Source organism: Pseudopipra pipra, chromosome 3, assembly GCF_036250125.1.
Source record: "Pseudopipra pipra isolate bDixPip1 chromosome 3, bDixPip1.hap1, whole genome shotgun sequence".
Lineage (NCBI taxonomy): Eukaryota > Metazoa > Chordata > Aves > Passeriformes > Pipridae > Pseudopipra > Pseudopipra pipra.
In genome coordinates this window covers 66,108,189-66,120,468 of record NC_087551.1, presented here as the reverse complement: position 1 = coordinate 66,120,468, position 12,280 = coordinate 66,108,189, and the positions used below count along the sequence as shown (strand labels likewise).

General features: G+C 42.3%; 1 protein-coding gene across 1 annotated transcript in view; it reads right to left on the bottom strand.

Moving 5' to 3' along the window:
• Positions 1-11,690, bottom strand: part of CEP85L (centrosomal protein 85 like) — a 144,839-nt gene extending 133,149 nt beyond the window's left edge. The window contains exon 1 of the mRNA XM_064649679.1: positions 11,663-11,690. Within this exon, the coding sequence (XP_064505749.1) occupies positions 11,663-11,675 (13 nt within the window). The 5' untranslated portion in view covers positions 11,676-11,690. The remainder of the gene's footprint in view (positions 1-11,662) is intronic.
• Between the last annotated feature and the right edge of the window lie 590 nt (positions 11,691-12,280).

Below are 12,280 nucleotides of genomic sequence, written 5' to 3'. Positions count from 1 at the left end.
TTATTATTGTAAGGCTATAAAAAAAATGGCCTTTTAAAATTAATCTCAAAATGTGGCAATTAATTAATGATAGAGTGGTCAAGTTTCATTTATTGGCCTTGGATTATCATATTCAATCCCTTTCAGTCTTTTTCCATGGCAAAATAAATTCCTGCTACCACAAGCCCATGTGCATTCCATACTGTGTGGTTTTACCCCTTTACTTCAGCATTTGCTTTTAGTAAGCTATTTAATTTGGTCTTGGCATTTACACACTGCAGGAAACTATTAATACGTGAAGCATCCCTTTTCACAGATATGAGCTCCTAATTAAACACGGAGTAAATTATGTCTGCCTTTATAGCCTTGATTAATTCCAACAAGTTAATCTTTATCTCCATACCCAATACAGGGAACTGTTTGGGGTGCTTGTTTATCCCACTAAAACCGCTCTCACTGAACAGTGCCTCTAAATGAAGTTTGAGGAGAGAGGGACTGGTTGTCTCCACAGCAGCTTTCTTGGCTCTTGCAATAGCTCCACAAGTCCTCCAATTACAGGAGCTTGGGCCAAACAGAGAATAGACTGAAGAAAGATGCCTCCCATCTCATCACTTGGCTTCACAGTTACTTCCTCAAGTCCTGACGGTGTGAGCCAAAAGCTCCCTGACGCACGAGAGACAAACAGGGCTTAGGAAATATAAGTGGCGGATTCCTCCAGCCAAAACACAAAATACTGCTTGAACACTGGTAGAACTGTATCTCACCTGTGACAGGTCTCCTGTATGTGAGAAAGACTTGGCTCTTGGCCTCTGTGTGTTTCCACTCAGGAGCTCACAAACCTCATCTGACAATAACACGACCAATTCAGAATCACAGAATCATTGAGGTTGAAAAAGACCCTTAAGATCATCAAATAACTGTAAGATTACCAAGTCCACCAATGGAAATTGATTCCATTTCAATTAGTTATTATTTTTCTGCTTCTATTGCAAAACCACTTAGAGGTACCAACTGCAGTTGATGCCTGATCATATAGGAACTACAAGCATGAGCAGATAAACTTCATCTTTGTGGAGAAGTGATGCTGCTTTAAGTTGGAGGCTGTCTGTGATGAATAAATTAGTGTGAAGTAGCTAGAGTGTGAATTTGTAGCCCACAAGCTAGGCTGCATTAGCCTTTTGCATGGTCACTGTGAAAGCAGAGTAAGTTACTGTAATAGTTACTGTATACTAATGACACCCATAAAGAATATAGCACAAAGTAGCTAGTGTACTATATATTCACATCCTAGCTAAGTATCCACTTATTTCTTCAATGCATCAATGTACAACCTAAATTAGAAACCACATGAGTTGGTGTAACCCATGTTTCTTTTTGTGCTGCAACAACAATAAAACTGGAAGCACTAACAGGGTAAGATAGGAACAGGAGATGAGGGACCTGTACTCCAGTAATCTACGTGAGGATCAGCACTCAGCTCTTTTCCAACCCAGCTTCTCCATCTGCTCTTCCCTGCACCAACGCTCAGTGTCCTATCCCATGACTCAGGTGTCCAGCCCTGCTCCCTGGTTTGGTCACTCACTTCCCTACTTCTTCAGGGTTTATTGTAGCCCAAAGATGGCCCCAGCATGGATCAGCAGAGCAGCCTGTTTCCTGCATGCTTGCTGACTTTCCCCTGAACTGCCCCATGATCATCACAGACAAACAAAAGAATTTCCAGTTCAATGAGTTTAATTATTTTTTATTTAAGGCTTGTTAAAAGCTTTTTCCTTCTGATGTAACTAACGTGAACGTGCAGGAAATGATCAGTTAAACCCAAGAAGAGTCTGAGTGGACACTTGCCCTGGCTGGAGACACAGGTAGAGTGCCATGTTAAGCCATGCTGTGTGAAGTTTCCAGAATACCATTTTCTGCCAGATTCTAACTCATGATATGCAATTTTTCCCATCTCCCCAAGCCAGAGCTGTGGGATCTCCCTGGTTCCTGGCCCCATGAGAGGAGGGTAAGGTGGGTGCCCCATGCTGAGTCACAGAATAGAACCCAAGGGGGATGTTATAAAACACTTGGCCTCCAGCCTGAGATGTGTGCCTCTCCTGATGTCAGTGCCAGCCCATGAGTCCTGATGCGGTAAGTGTGTCCATTATGACATCTGCTCTGCTTTCCAGGCTTAAAAACAGGGAATAAAAGGAGAATAAAAGCCCTGCAAGTTTTCCAAAGCAGAATCTTTTTGTCACCCCATGTCTGTATAATCTGTCTCTTGGCTAGGGCCTGCAGAGTGCTGCCAGCAGGAATACCAATGCAGCATTACTCATCCTCACCATCCCTAGCAATACTGTTCACCAGAGATGTGTTTCTTTCACATGTGTAAGACAATTTCCAAAACAAAGGATTTAAATACACATTACTAATCTTATTTGGATTCTGTCCAGAAGAACTAAACAAAAACTTTTTAAATAATAGGATAATATAGTAAAATGAAACTACTATGTTTTAGAAATATCTATTCAAAACTGTAAGAAATAGCTGCTAGAAATATTTGGACACATACCAGCAGCTCTGTCATTTGGGCACATATATTATGGGATTTCTTGAGACTAACCCTTTGCTCATATTTTTTCCGCTCAGTTTCTCTCACGAGCCTGGCTGTTATTTCCCCATTCGCTATCTGGTTAATCACATTCTCTTCTCAACGTCCTCCTTGCTCTGTTTGTATGTCCACTTCTGGGATCATGCCTTCACCTTTTCACTATCCGCCTTGCTTGGGTGTTTGCTCAGAAAAGAAGCATTTCTTGCTCTAGGACCTCAGCACTGGTGGCCGCCTCTGCTCCCCTCCATCGAGCTACTCCTCAGCTTTGCCCCTAGGAGCTTTGGAAAGCTGAATTAATGAGCATGGACTGTGTCATTTTGAGAGATGCAAAGCAGTTTACAAAAGATGAAAAGATGTGTTTTTACCGGATCAAAGCCTCTGCAAGGGTAAAGACACCTCTTGGCCCTCTGAAAGAAGCAGAGCTCTTTCAGGAGAGATTTTGTGCCTAACCTTTTATAATGCTCTGTTCTGTAAATTACAATAAAACTAAATTCTATTATGTGAAACTAGCACCCTCCTCATCTCTCCAGCTTTGAGTTATGTGCTGAAAGCTCCAATTGCAGCCACTTGAGTGATGGGACAGGACTGGCTACAAAGTCAGCTGGCAACATTATGAGGACTATTTTGGTTGCAGGCAGCAGCTAAGTCCTGTTAGCAGAGGGGCTGTCGAAGCTGCCTGGCTTTGCTGTTCTGCAGAGAAGGCTCAGCAAGGCCAAGCTCTGCCCCACACCCAGGCTCCTACCACAGATCGAGTTCAGGGCTCCATTGCTGTGCTGTGTTATCTGAGGGGCTTCTGCAGCCCTGCCAGTCATCGTGTCCACTGCCGAACACTTCCCTAGGAACCTACTGCAGTGCCGAGTATGAAAAAAAACGTTTTGAGAGAAAGAAGTCTTCAAATAATGCAATTGCTCACACCCACACCTAAAAAAGGGAAATATTTATAAACAATTCTACCATTATTTATATAGTTTCCATGGCTCTCCTCTGTCAAACTCCATCTGTGCTTTCCATGAGACCATCTTCCTGATGCTGCATTTACTCTCTGGCTGTAACTTTTCACAGATAAGGGAGGGATTTCGTTCATAATTTTGACTGAACAAACTGCAAGAAGGAGGAAACGTCACTCCTCAAGGATGACACATTTAAGCTAAATTATTATAAGATCTGATACCTGAGACGGGTAACAATACAGAAAAAGTCAATGGTTACAGCAAAGGCCTCTTGTCTACACCATGACGTCTTGAGGTGCTGCTGTATCATACAAGGTTTCCTGCTGGAAGTTGGTTGTAAGTGAGGAGGCTACTGTGTAAAAGGGGGTCAGAAAAGGTCAGCATGTTTCCCTGTCCAGCAGAAGGGCAGTGGTGTATCACGCAAGAATCAGGCCACTCCTGTGCACAGAAGGCTTTCATTTCCTGCCCTTGTTCTTGCACATGACATGCATTTTAGGTACAGGGTAGCACTTCTACCCACTCTCCAAACACCATTTCTACTGATTTGTGCTGCTGTTACATAGGAAATGATAACTGTGGTGCAGAGTGTTTCCTGCAGGTTAGTGGCTGGATGGGAGCAAATGGTGGTCTATAAGTAAGGTGAAGGATATTAACTCCAAACAGTCAATAAATCTTCAGGAAATGCCCTGACCTCAGCTAGTTATTGCCATAAAAATTGAGAAAAAAAATCCCCATTTTTTCTGTATGACATAGCCACCACTGGTATGCATAGAATATATATTAGTAAATCCTTTGGCTCTCTCTCAGGGCTGTAGTCATCATAATTTGCTATTTTGAGGAAAAGACATGCTGATGTGCTGGGAAGAGTGGGGGAAGGAAACCATGCTTGCTTTGAAAACTGCAGTCAGAAATTGAGGCTTAGTTTTTCGTTTTCTAAAATGTCTTTACTTCCTTATAGCATCAGTTTTTTAATTCTTACTGTTGTTTAGAATTTTAGGCTCCAGTCCTCAGAGCCATTTACTTCATCCCTTCCCTTGGGTAGCTCCTATTACTTTTTTCTCAGAGGATTCACCAGGATATGACTGTGTGGTGTTTGTGTGACATACATGTGTGTGCAGAGGAGGAAATGAGAACAGAATCAGCATTTGAAAAGGATGTTACAGCACAGATAACCAGCAAGCAGCTCTGAATGTAGATAGTAATGGACAAATTACACCTCTGCTCGAAGAGGAGGTTATAAAGGTGAGAAGCTTAACAGGAAGGTAGCTACATCTACTTAATTCTTAGCACTTTAGTGAGATCTGCCCTGCACAACCTTTTTTCTCCTGTGCCTTTCATTACAGTGTGTGCTCCTTCTATCAATATACTTTATGGACATTTTATTGCTTTTAAGAACATCTCAGAAAGGATTTCAGCTTATATAAGGACTAACAAGATTTCAATACCCTGTGTCCTTGCCCCTCACAAGACATCACTGCACAAACTATTCCAAGGAATTCTTTCAGAAGGGATACCTTGCTGTTGCCCATAAATCTAAGGGCAAGCAGATGAAAAAATTAAAACTGTGGTGACGCTAAATGATTCAAATTAATTAAATAAGGCATTGGAGTATTTTAACAAATGCTATCCTACCATGCAACTCAGCAGTATTTGAAAGATAATGCTATTGTATTTCCATCAGAGTCAGCAGTAGATGCAATAGTCTTTGGATAAGATCCTCTGCCTCCTGGCAGGCTCTTGAGGAGATGGAGGCAAGACCAATGCCTGAAGTGACTTGGAGGATGATGAAGGCACTGTATAGTCCAGCCCAATTTAGGTACTGATGATGGACACTGGAAAATATCTTCCCTTTCAAAGTTTTGTGGCAAAATTGTGGATTAAAGGCAAATGCTACATTTGTATTATTAGAGCAGCTCTAATTACAGGGCTAGGGAGAGCCACGAGATTTAACAGATCTGGTCCAGTCATTTCTGGTGGAACCAAATTGCCACACATGCCACTCTTTCTGTCCTTTTTGTTAATCTTCTTCTCTGCTTGCTCAACACTATTCACAAATGCTAAGTTCACCGACAGTGAAGCTTGCTTTTTCACACAGTGTTGCATGGATTTAATCCATGCATTCCTAGGGACTTGCAAACCACAGGTTGAAAATCGTTAATCTCTCCCTCTGCATAGACCTTGCATAAGCCAAGAGCACCTCCTCTGCACAATCCCTCGTGGTTTTCCTAAACAATTGCTATCCTCTGTGATCAAGATGCCTTTGCACACAAGATGATGCACATCAGCCACACCACTGCCTTGTTACTATCCATGTAATTCTCATCTCTCCATTGCAGAAGGTGAATGTTTTTGCCAGGCCTTCTACACTCTGACCAGCAGTTCAACTAGATCACCAGTCTGCAGAAGCTGTTGCCTTTACTCTTCAAACCCATATTCTCTGTGTTTGCAAAAGAAACCTTCTTGTGACCCTTTCTGGCATTATAACTTCATCACTGAGTTTCTCTCCATGAAGGCTGGGAAAGCACTGGGAGATAGCAGATATCCTATCTGCTGTCCTTGAACCAGTTACTTAGCCTGTGTTGTTTGTCAAGACCACTTATCCTACCATACCTGGGAAGTTTTTGGAAGCCAACCTTACCTGCCTCCAGCAATATCACAGGCTACTTTGTGAACCACATAGGGCTTTCCTAAGGCACACCTAACAGGTCACAGCTGTTCCAGACACTGAGAAGTGGCTTGCCCTTCAGACACTCTCCTCTGTGTTGTGAATCTTTTGAGAAGGACCTAATTTCACTGATCAGCCATCTCTGGTGACCTATGTAGCTTAGCATCTCACCTTTCTTAGGCACCACCAGCAGCACTGACTTTCCTCATTCTTTATTTAAGAATCTTTCCTTTTTTTTTTTTTCTTTCTGCGTGTTATATAGCACATGTGACTTTCCGAATAGACCAGCTCCTCCTCCTTGCAAAGCCATCCCCTCTTTGCACCTTTCTTTTCACTGATTTCTGGATGACACCCTTAACTTCCTCTGCTACAATGCAATCCTCATCATCATTCTGCCTGTATAGTTCTATATTTTGGAATATTATCTTGTCTTTAGAGTGCCTTTTCCTGAGATCATCAGTTGTTCAGCACTGGTGATCTAAAGTCTGATGTGCAGTACTTCCTACTTAGTCCTTATTATTTTAAATAAATTATTTTAAATACCTCTCAGCTTGAAAAATCTGAAGATAATTCTGCCATTTTGAAGTTCCCAGAAAAATGGTTTATTTATAGCTAAGGTCATCATCATCATGGCTAGGCTTTGTGAATGAAGATTTGGGAAGGGCTCTACCCACATTTGCTACAAGTGCACTGGTGGCTAAAAAGGCCAGTACGAGATAGACAGATCTGGTTGCAAAAGGCACAGCAGAAAAACTCCTTAGGTGGTATATTCTGCAAGACATCCTTCTTTCTGCATTGTCTTTTCTCCTCAAGGGTGATCCTGCGTGCGTTCTCAAAGGAAGCAGCAGCGTTATAGATGGTGTGTCTCCAGACCTCCCGATTGGAGGCCAGAGTAGACCAGTTCTGTTGATCAATATGGCCAAGGCTGAGATGTTGTTTCAGGGAGTCCTTGTATCTCCTCTTTGAGGCTCCTCTCATGCGGCAGCCGGTGGCAAGTTCACCATAAAGCAAGATCTTAGGGAGGCGGTGGTCCTTCATCCTTCATCCTGCGTTGGTCCTGCCCAACGCAGCTGTGTTCTCATCAACACGGCCTCAATACTTGTGACTGCTGCTTGTTCTAGAACAGATGTATTAGTGACATAATCTGACCAGTGAATGTTTAGTATGGAGGCAGCGTTGATGGAAGCGTTTTAAGAGTCGCAGGTGGTGGTGGTAGATGACCCATGATTCGGATCCATATAAAAGAGTAGACAGCACTATGGCTTTGTAAACACTGATCTTGGTACTTTTCTTCAGGTGTTTATTTCACCAAACTCTTTTATGGAGTTTTCCGAAGGCACTATATGCCTTTGCTAACCTGTTGTCTATTTCTCCATCAATCCTACTGTCTGAGAAGATGATGCTTCCAAGATAATTAAACTGCTGGACTGATTTGAGCTCTGATTTGCCAGTGGTGATATGGGGATGATGGAAGATGTCCTGAGGTGCCGGTTTGATAGAGAGCTTCTGTCTTCTTCAAGCTGACTTCCAGCCCAAAAAGCTCAGCAGCATCTGCAAAGCAGGATGTTAAACGCTGCAGAGCTGCTTCTGTGTGGGCGACAAGGGCGGCGTCATCAGCATAAAGCAGCTCCGGGACAAGATGGCTTAAGGTCTTGGTGTGGGCCTTCAGTCGCCTTAGGTTGAAAAGGCTTCCATCAGTAGGATATCGAATGTAGATACCATCTTGATCATCGAGGTCTGCCGTGGCCCTTTGGAGCATCATGCTGAAAAAGATTGTGAATAGGGTTGGTGCGAGAACGCAGCCTTGTTTCACACCATCGGTAATTAGAAAGGGCTCTGAAAGTGCATTGCCATATCTGACTTGGCCATGCTGATCCTCATGGAGTGAGATGATCATTTTAAGGAACTTGGGGGGACATCCTAAACATTCCAAAATCTGCCATAGACCTTTTCTGCTCACAGTATCAAAAGCCTTGGTGAGATCAACAAAGGTTACATAGAGACCTTTGTTCTGTTCCCTACACTTCTCTTGCTTACCTCTGCCTTTTCACAGGCCAGGATATCTTCTAATATCTAGGTACCTTAACCACTTCTGTAGCACATTCAAGGCAGAACTTTTCAGGATCTGTAGATGTTCCTCTGCACTTTGTTCGGGGCTTGTGCCAAAAGCTTGTGGCTCACCATCTTCTCACAGTCCAATTTTGTCATAGGTATCTGTAGCATCTTCTACTGATAACTTGATTTTCCTTCACTGCTTATGCTGCTATGAAGCAACAGGAGATTTTCTGGAATCTTTATCACTGAGATAAACAAGGGACAAGTGGTTTTTAGGGAAGAATCACTCATGACACTGTCAATAGCAGCTGGAACATTTCAGATCAATTTTCTATTTAGCTTGAGCACAATAACGCGCATGCAGATGATGTAGTAGAAACTTTTGAAGAGAAAGAATCATTCACTTATTGGTTTTTGGTTTTGGCTCCATGTTTGCACTTACTCCTGCAAGCTCCTAGCACATGGATAATCCGAAGTGCACAAACATTTCTCTCAAACTGCTCTCTAGGCTCCTGCCTTTGCAACAGAATCATTTGATCTCCTGAATCATACAGATAGTATGAATGGTTCATGTAGGTACACAACAGACACAGGCCAACTAACCTCTGACCTCCTGTAGCACCTTCGCAAGTTCTTTAAAAACAGAATCTGTATATGGCAGAGTCAGGGCGCTTAAGGACTCCAAACTTCACTAACTCAAAACAAAAAAAGGTTCTTCACCCAGAGAGTGGTCATGTACTGCAACAGGCTCCACAGCGAAGTGGTCATAACACCAAGGCTGGCAGTGTTTAAGAAGTGTTTGATTGATACTCTCAGAGACACAGTGTGACTCTTGGGGATGGTCCTGTGCAGAGATAAGGGTTGGACTCAATGATCCTTTTAAGTCCCTTCCAACATGGCATATTCTGTGATTCTGTGTTTCTGTGAAATTAAAAAAGTCTCACAAAACTAAAACTTCAGAGAGATGTTATAAACAAACAAATAAATATTTTTGCTCTGTATAATATTGCTCTTTGCAGAAGCATCTAGTTCAGAGCAGGCATGAAGAATCTAAACTTATCTTACATAACCTATGATATAAACCCCATTTTGTGAATTAGAGGAGCACTGGGCAAAGACACAAGCACAGAATCACGTGGTAAACCAAATGCATAAACCATTTATTATTTAGTAGGGCTTCTGTAATACAATTCTTGACATTGACTCATTTATGAAGTTCAGTAAGAAAGAAATTGAATTCTTGTGTGAAGAAAATAAGCTTTCATATTCAGCTACTATGCCAGCAAATATTGAAACTAACAAACATGAGATGAAAAGATGTCATAATGTTCTTAACCACTGCTCAATAAATATTGACTGAAGTACATCAAAGCAAATGAAGGAAGGTACACAGAGTAATGGTGAAAGATGACACGCAGATTCAGGTTTCTCAGGCCACCAGAGCTTGTATATCATAGGCAGCAGGAATGAGAGCTCCCCTTTGCGTGAAACTCATCCTCCTCCTGAACATTCATGGCAAACCATTCACACCGCTGCCAGGCTTGGCACTGACAGAGACTTGGGCTGGCACCACCAACACTAAGCTACAATAATCCTTTAAAATAAAATTTGCCATGAGACAGCAGGAGGGTGACTCAGAATGCAAGATCCTGTTTTCCACACTTATCTGACCATGAGACCCTGCTGGCGCTGTCAGTGGTGATGCCCATGAGCGCCAAATCTAATGGTAGTTTCTCTGACACGAAGCCTTTTGGAGACTCAGAGGAGACAGTGGAGACAAGATGAGTAGTGTAATTGAAGAAAACCCTCTCTCTTCTTTACATCAGACTCAGAGTGTTGGTATAGTGTCTGTGACTTTCCTGGAGAGCAGCTCTCTGGCTTCCCACTGTCTGGCATTGTATTCCTAATTCTGCAGCTGAAGTACCTAAGATTGCCTCTCACAGTTCACTGAAATGCAGTGTGATGCTCAAGGGCTGTGCATTTTTCTCTCCTTCATCTCAGAAATGGATATTAGTCCCTATTACTAAGGCTACCATTGTAAGTCTCTGGATTTTTCAATTCTTCACATAAAGTATAGGGATTGTCTTGGGCTTTCACATGTCACTTCATATCCAGTTAATGATGATTTAAGTTAGCGTAAGGATATAGGGGAGTATTCTACTTTGCTTAACCTTAAGCAGAATGAATCTTTAAAGTGATGATGTAAAGAAGTGTCACTGATGAGCATACAGCTAAATAATTTTCTCTATTATTCATTTCACACACTAAATCGTAATAGTTTATACTCTCATTTTTTTTTTGCATTTGCTACTTTTCAAGTTAATGGCTTGCTTTCCTTTTTTAAATCTCATTTTTTCGAGAAGTAACAATGGAAGTTTTGCATGAGGAAGCTGGAACTTAAAAGCTGATCAGCAACATGTTAAAGAAATTAAAACTTTGTGAGTGAGTAGAGAGAAGAGTGTTCAGACACAGAGTAAAACTTGGAGTGCAAAGAACACGCTGAAGCTCTCAGCTCTTCTGTGGCCTGAAAAGAACAGCCCCTCTATGGCTTGCTCTGCGCTGGCTTAGTTCCCGCATTACCAGCAAAACAACTGCCTAGCAACCCAGCTTTTCCCACAACATTTCCTGTGTGCCCAGAAAAAAAGTATAGCACCTAATATTCTCTCTGTTTAATCCCCTTATTTGAGAACTGTATTCAGCCCTCTGTACACATGGGAGCTGTAACTAGCAAGGCAATTGCTGTTGTGTCAGTGCAGACAAAGTCAAACCAGTCCTGTGATCTGTGCTGCAAGTTGTGCAGCCACACTGTGAGCCCTGAGCAGGTTATCTGTTCATCAGACAGACAGCAAACTTGCTGCTTCCCTCCACCTCATTTCCCATAACAAAGGCAGGAAGCCATGGCTGTTAGCAAAAAGGTACTGATATCCTTCCTATTGAGAAACCTGTTTTGTGAACTGCAAGGGAGCTCTCTAGCACACACTTAGCCATCGGCAAGAGTCCATTTGAAGGCATAAATAATTCAGTCCTCTAAAAAATTAGTGCTGGTTTGAACATGTGAAATTGCTTTTTCAGTTACTGCCTTTAAGAAACACTTACAGTCATACAGTATATTTACTAAAAGTTACATTTTCTTTTCTGACATCCCAGCTGCAGCAGCATCTTGTAACTCAGTATTTAAGGTACTTTCCTCACAGTTTCAGCACCAATAAAAGAAAGAGCTGCCCTGAATCTTATGCAGCTGTTTCTGAGCAATATGCTGAGGGGACTGCAGAAAACACAAATTTGCTTGCATGTTCTCTGGAAGCACAAGCCTTCTCATCCCTCCAAAAGACAGCACTGTTGGAGAAGCACTGTAAATAAGCTCTAACTGGTACAATTAAGAAAGCACTCTTAACCAAACACGCAGAAATTAGGGCAGCAACTTACTTGTCGTCTTCATAACTTCCTCAGGAACATTGTCTTTTCAAATGAGTGCAACAGGAAATTGTGGTGATTACGGGTAAGCTGCACGACTGCAGCTCAAACCACCCACTGCAAAGTGCAGAGGCAGTCAGCACTGGATTGGTAAGCAACAACAGACAGCCACCTCCCCTTCTTCTTGTACTTTGCATATAAATCTTAAACTGATGCCATGTGGAGAGAAGTGACTTTAACAAAGATCTACGTGACATATGTCTGAAAAGACTTTATTACTCATGATAGTTCTATGCTCAGAATAGCAATATAAGTCAGCAATAGCATTTACCGCTGTGAAGTTCTCTGAGACCTACAGATGAAAAGCATCCTAGGCCTGCTACTGTTTAACACTGACTTTATCTGGACAGGTGCAGGTGTCTTTATTAAAGGCAATACTGACCTTTAATTCCTCTTCATTACATGGGGATGAACTCAGACCTTCTTGCCCTGTGTTTTGCTGCAGTGTGGTAGAGAAGCAATGTGCACGCTCATGGGACAAGTAGGTCCAAATACAACTCCACACACCCTTGCATTCTCTACTGAGGCAGAACGGTGTCCATAGTGGATGAGGACCCTGCTCCTGCCTTC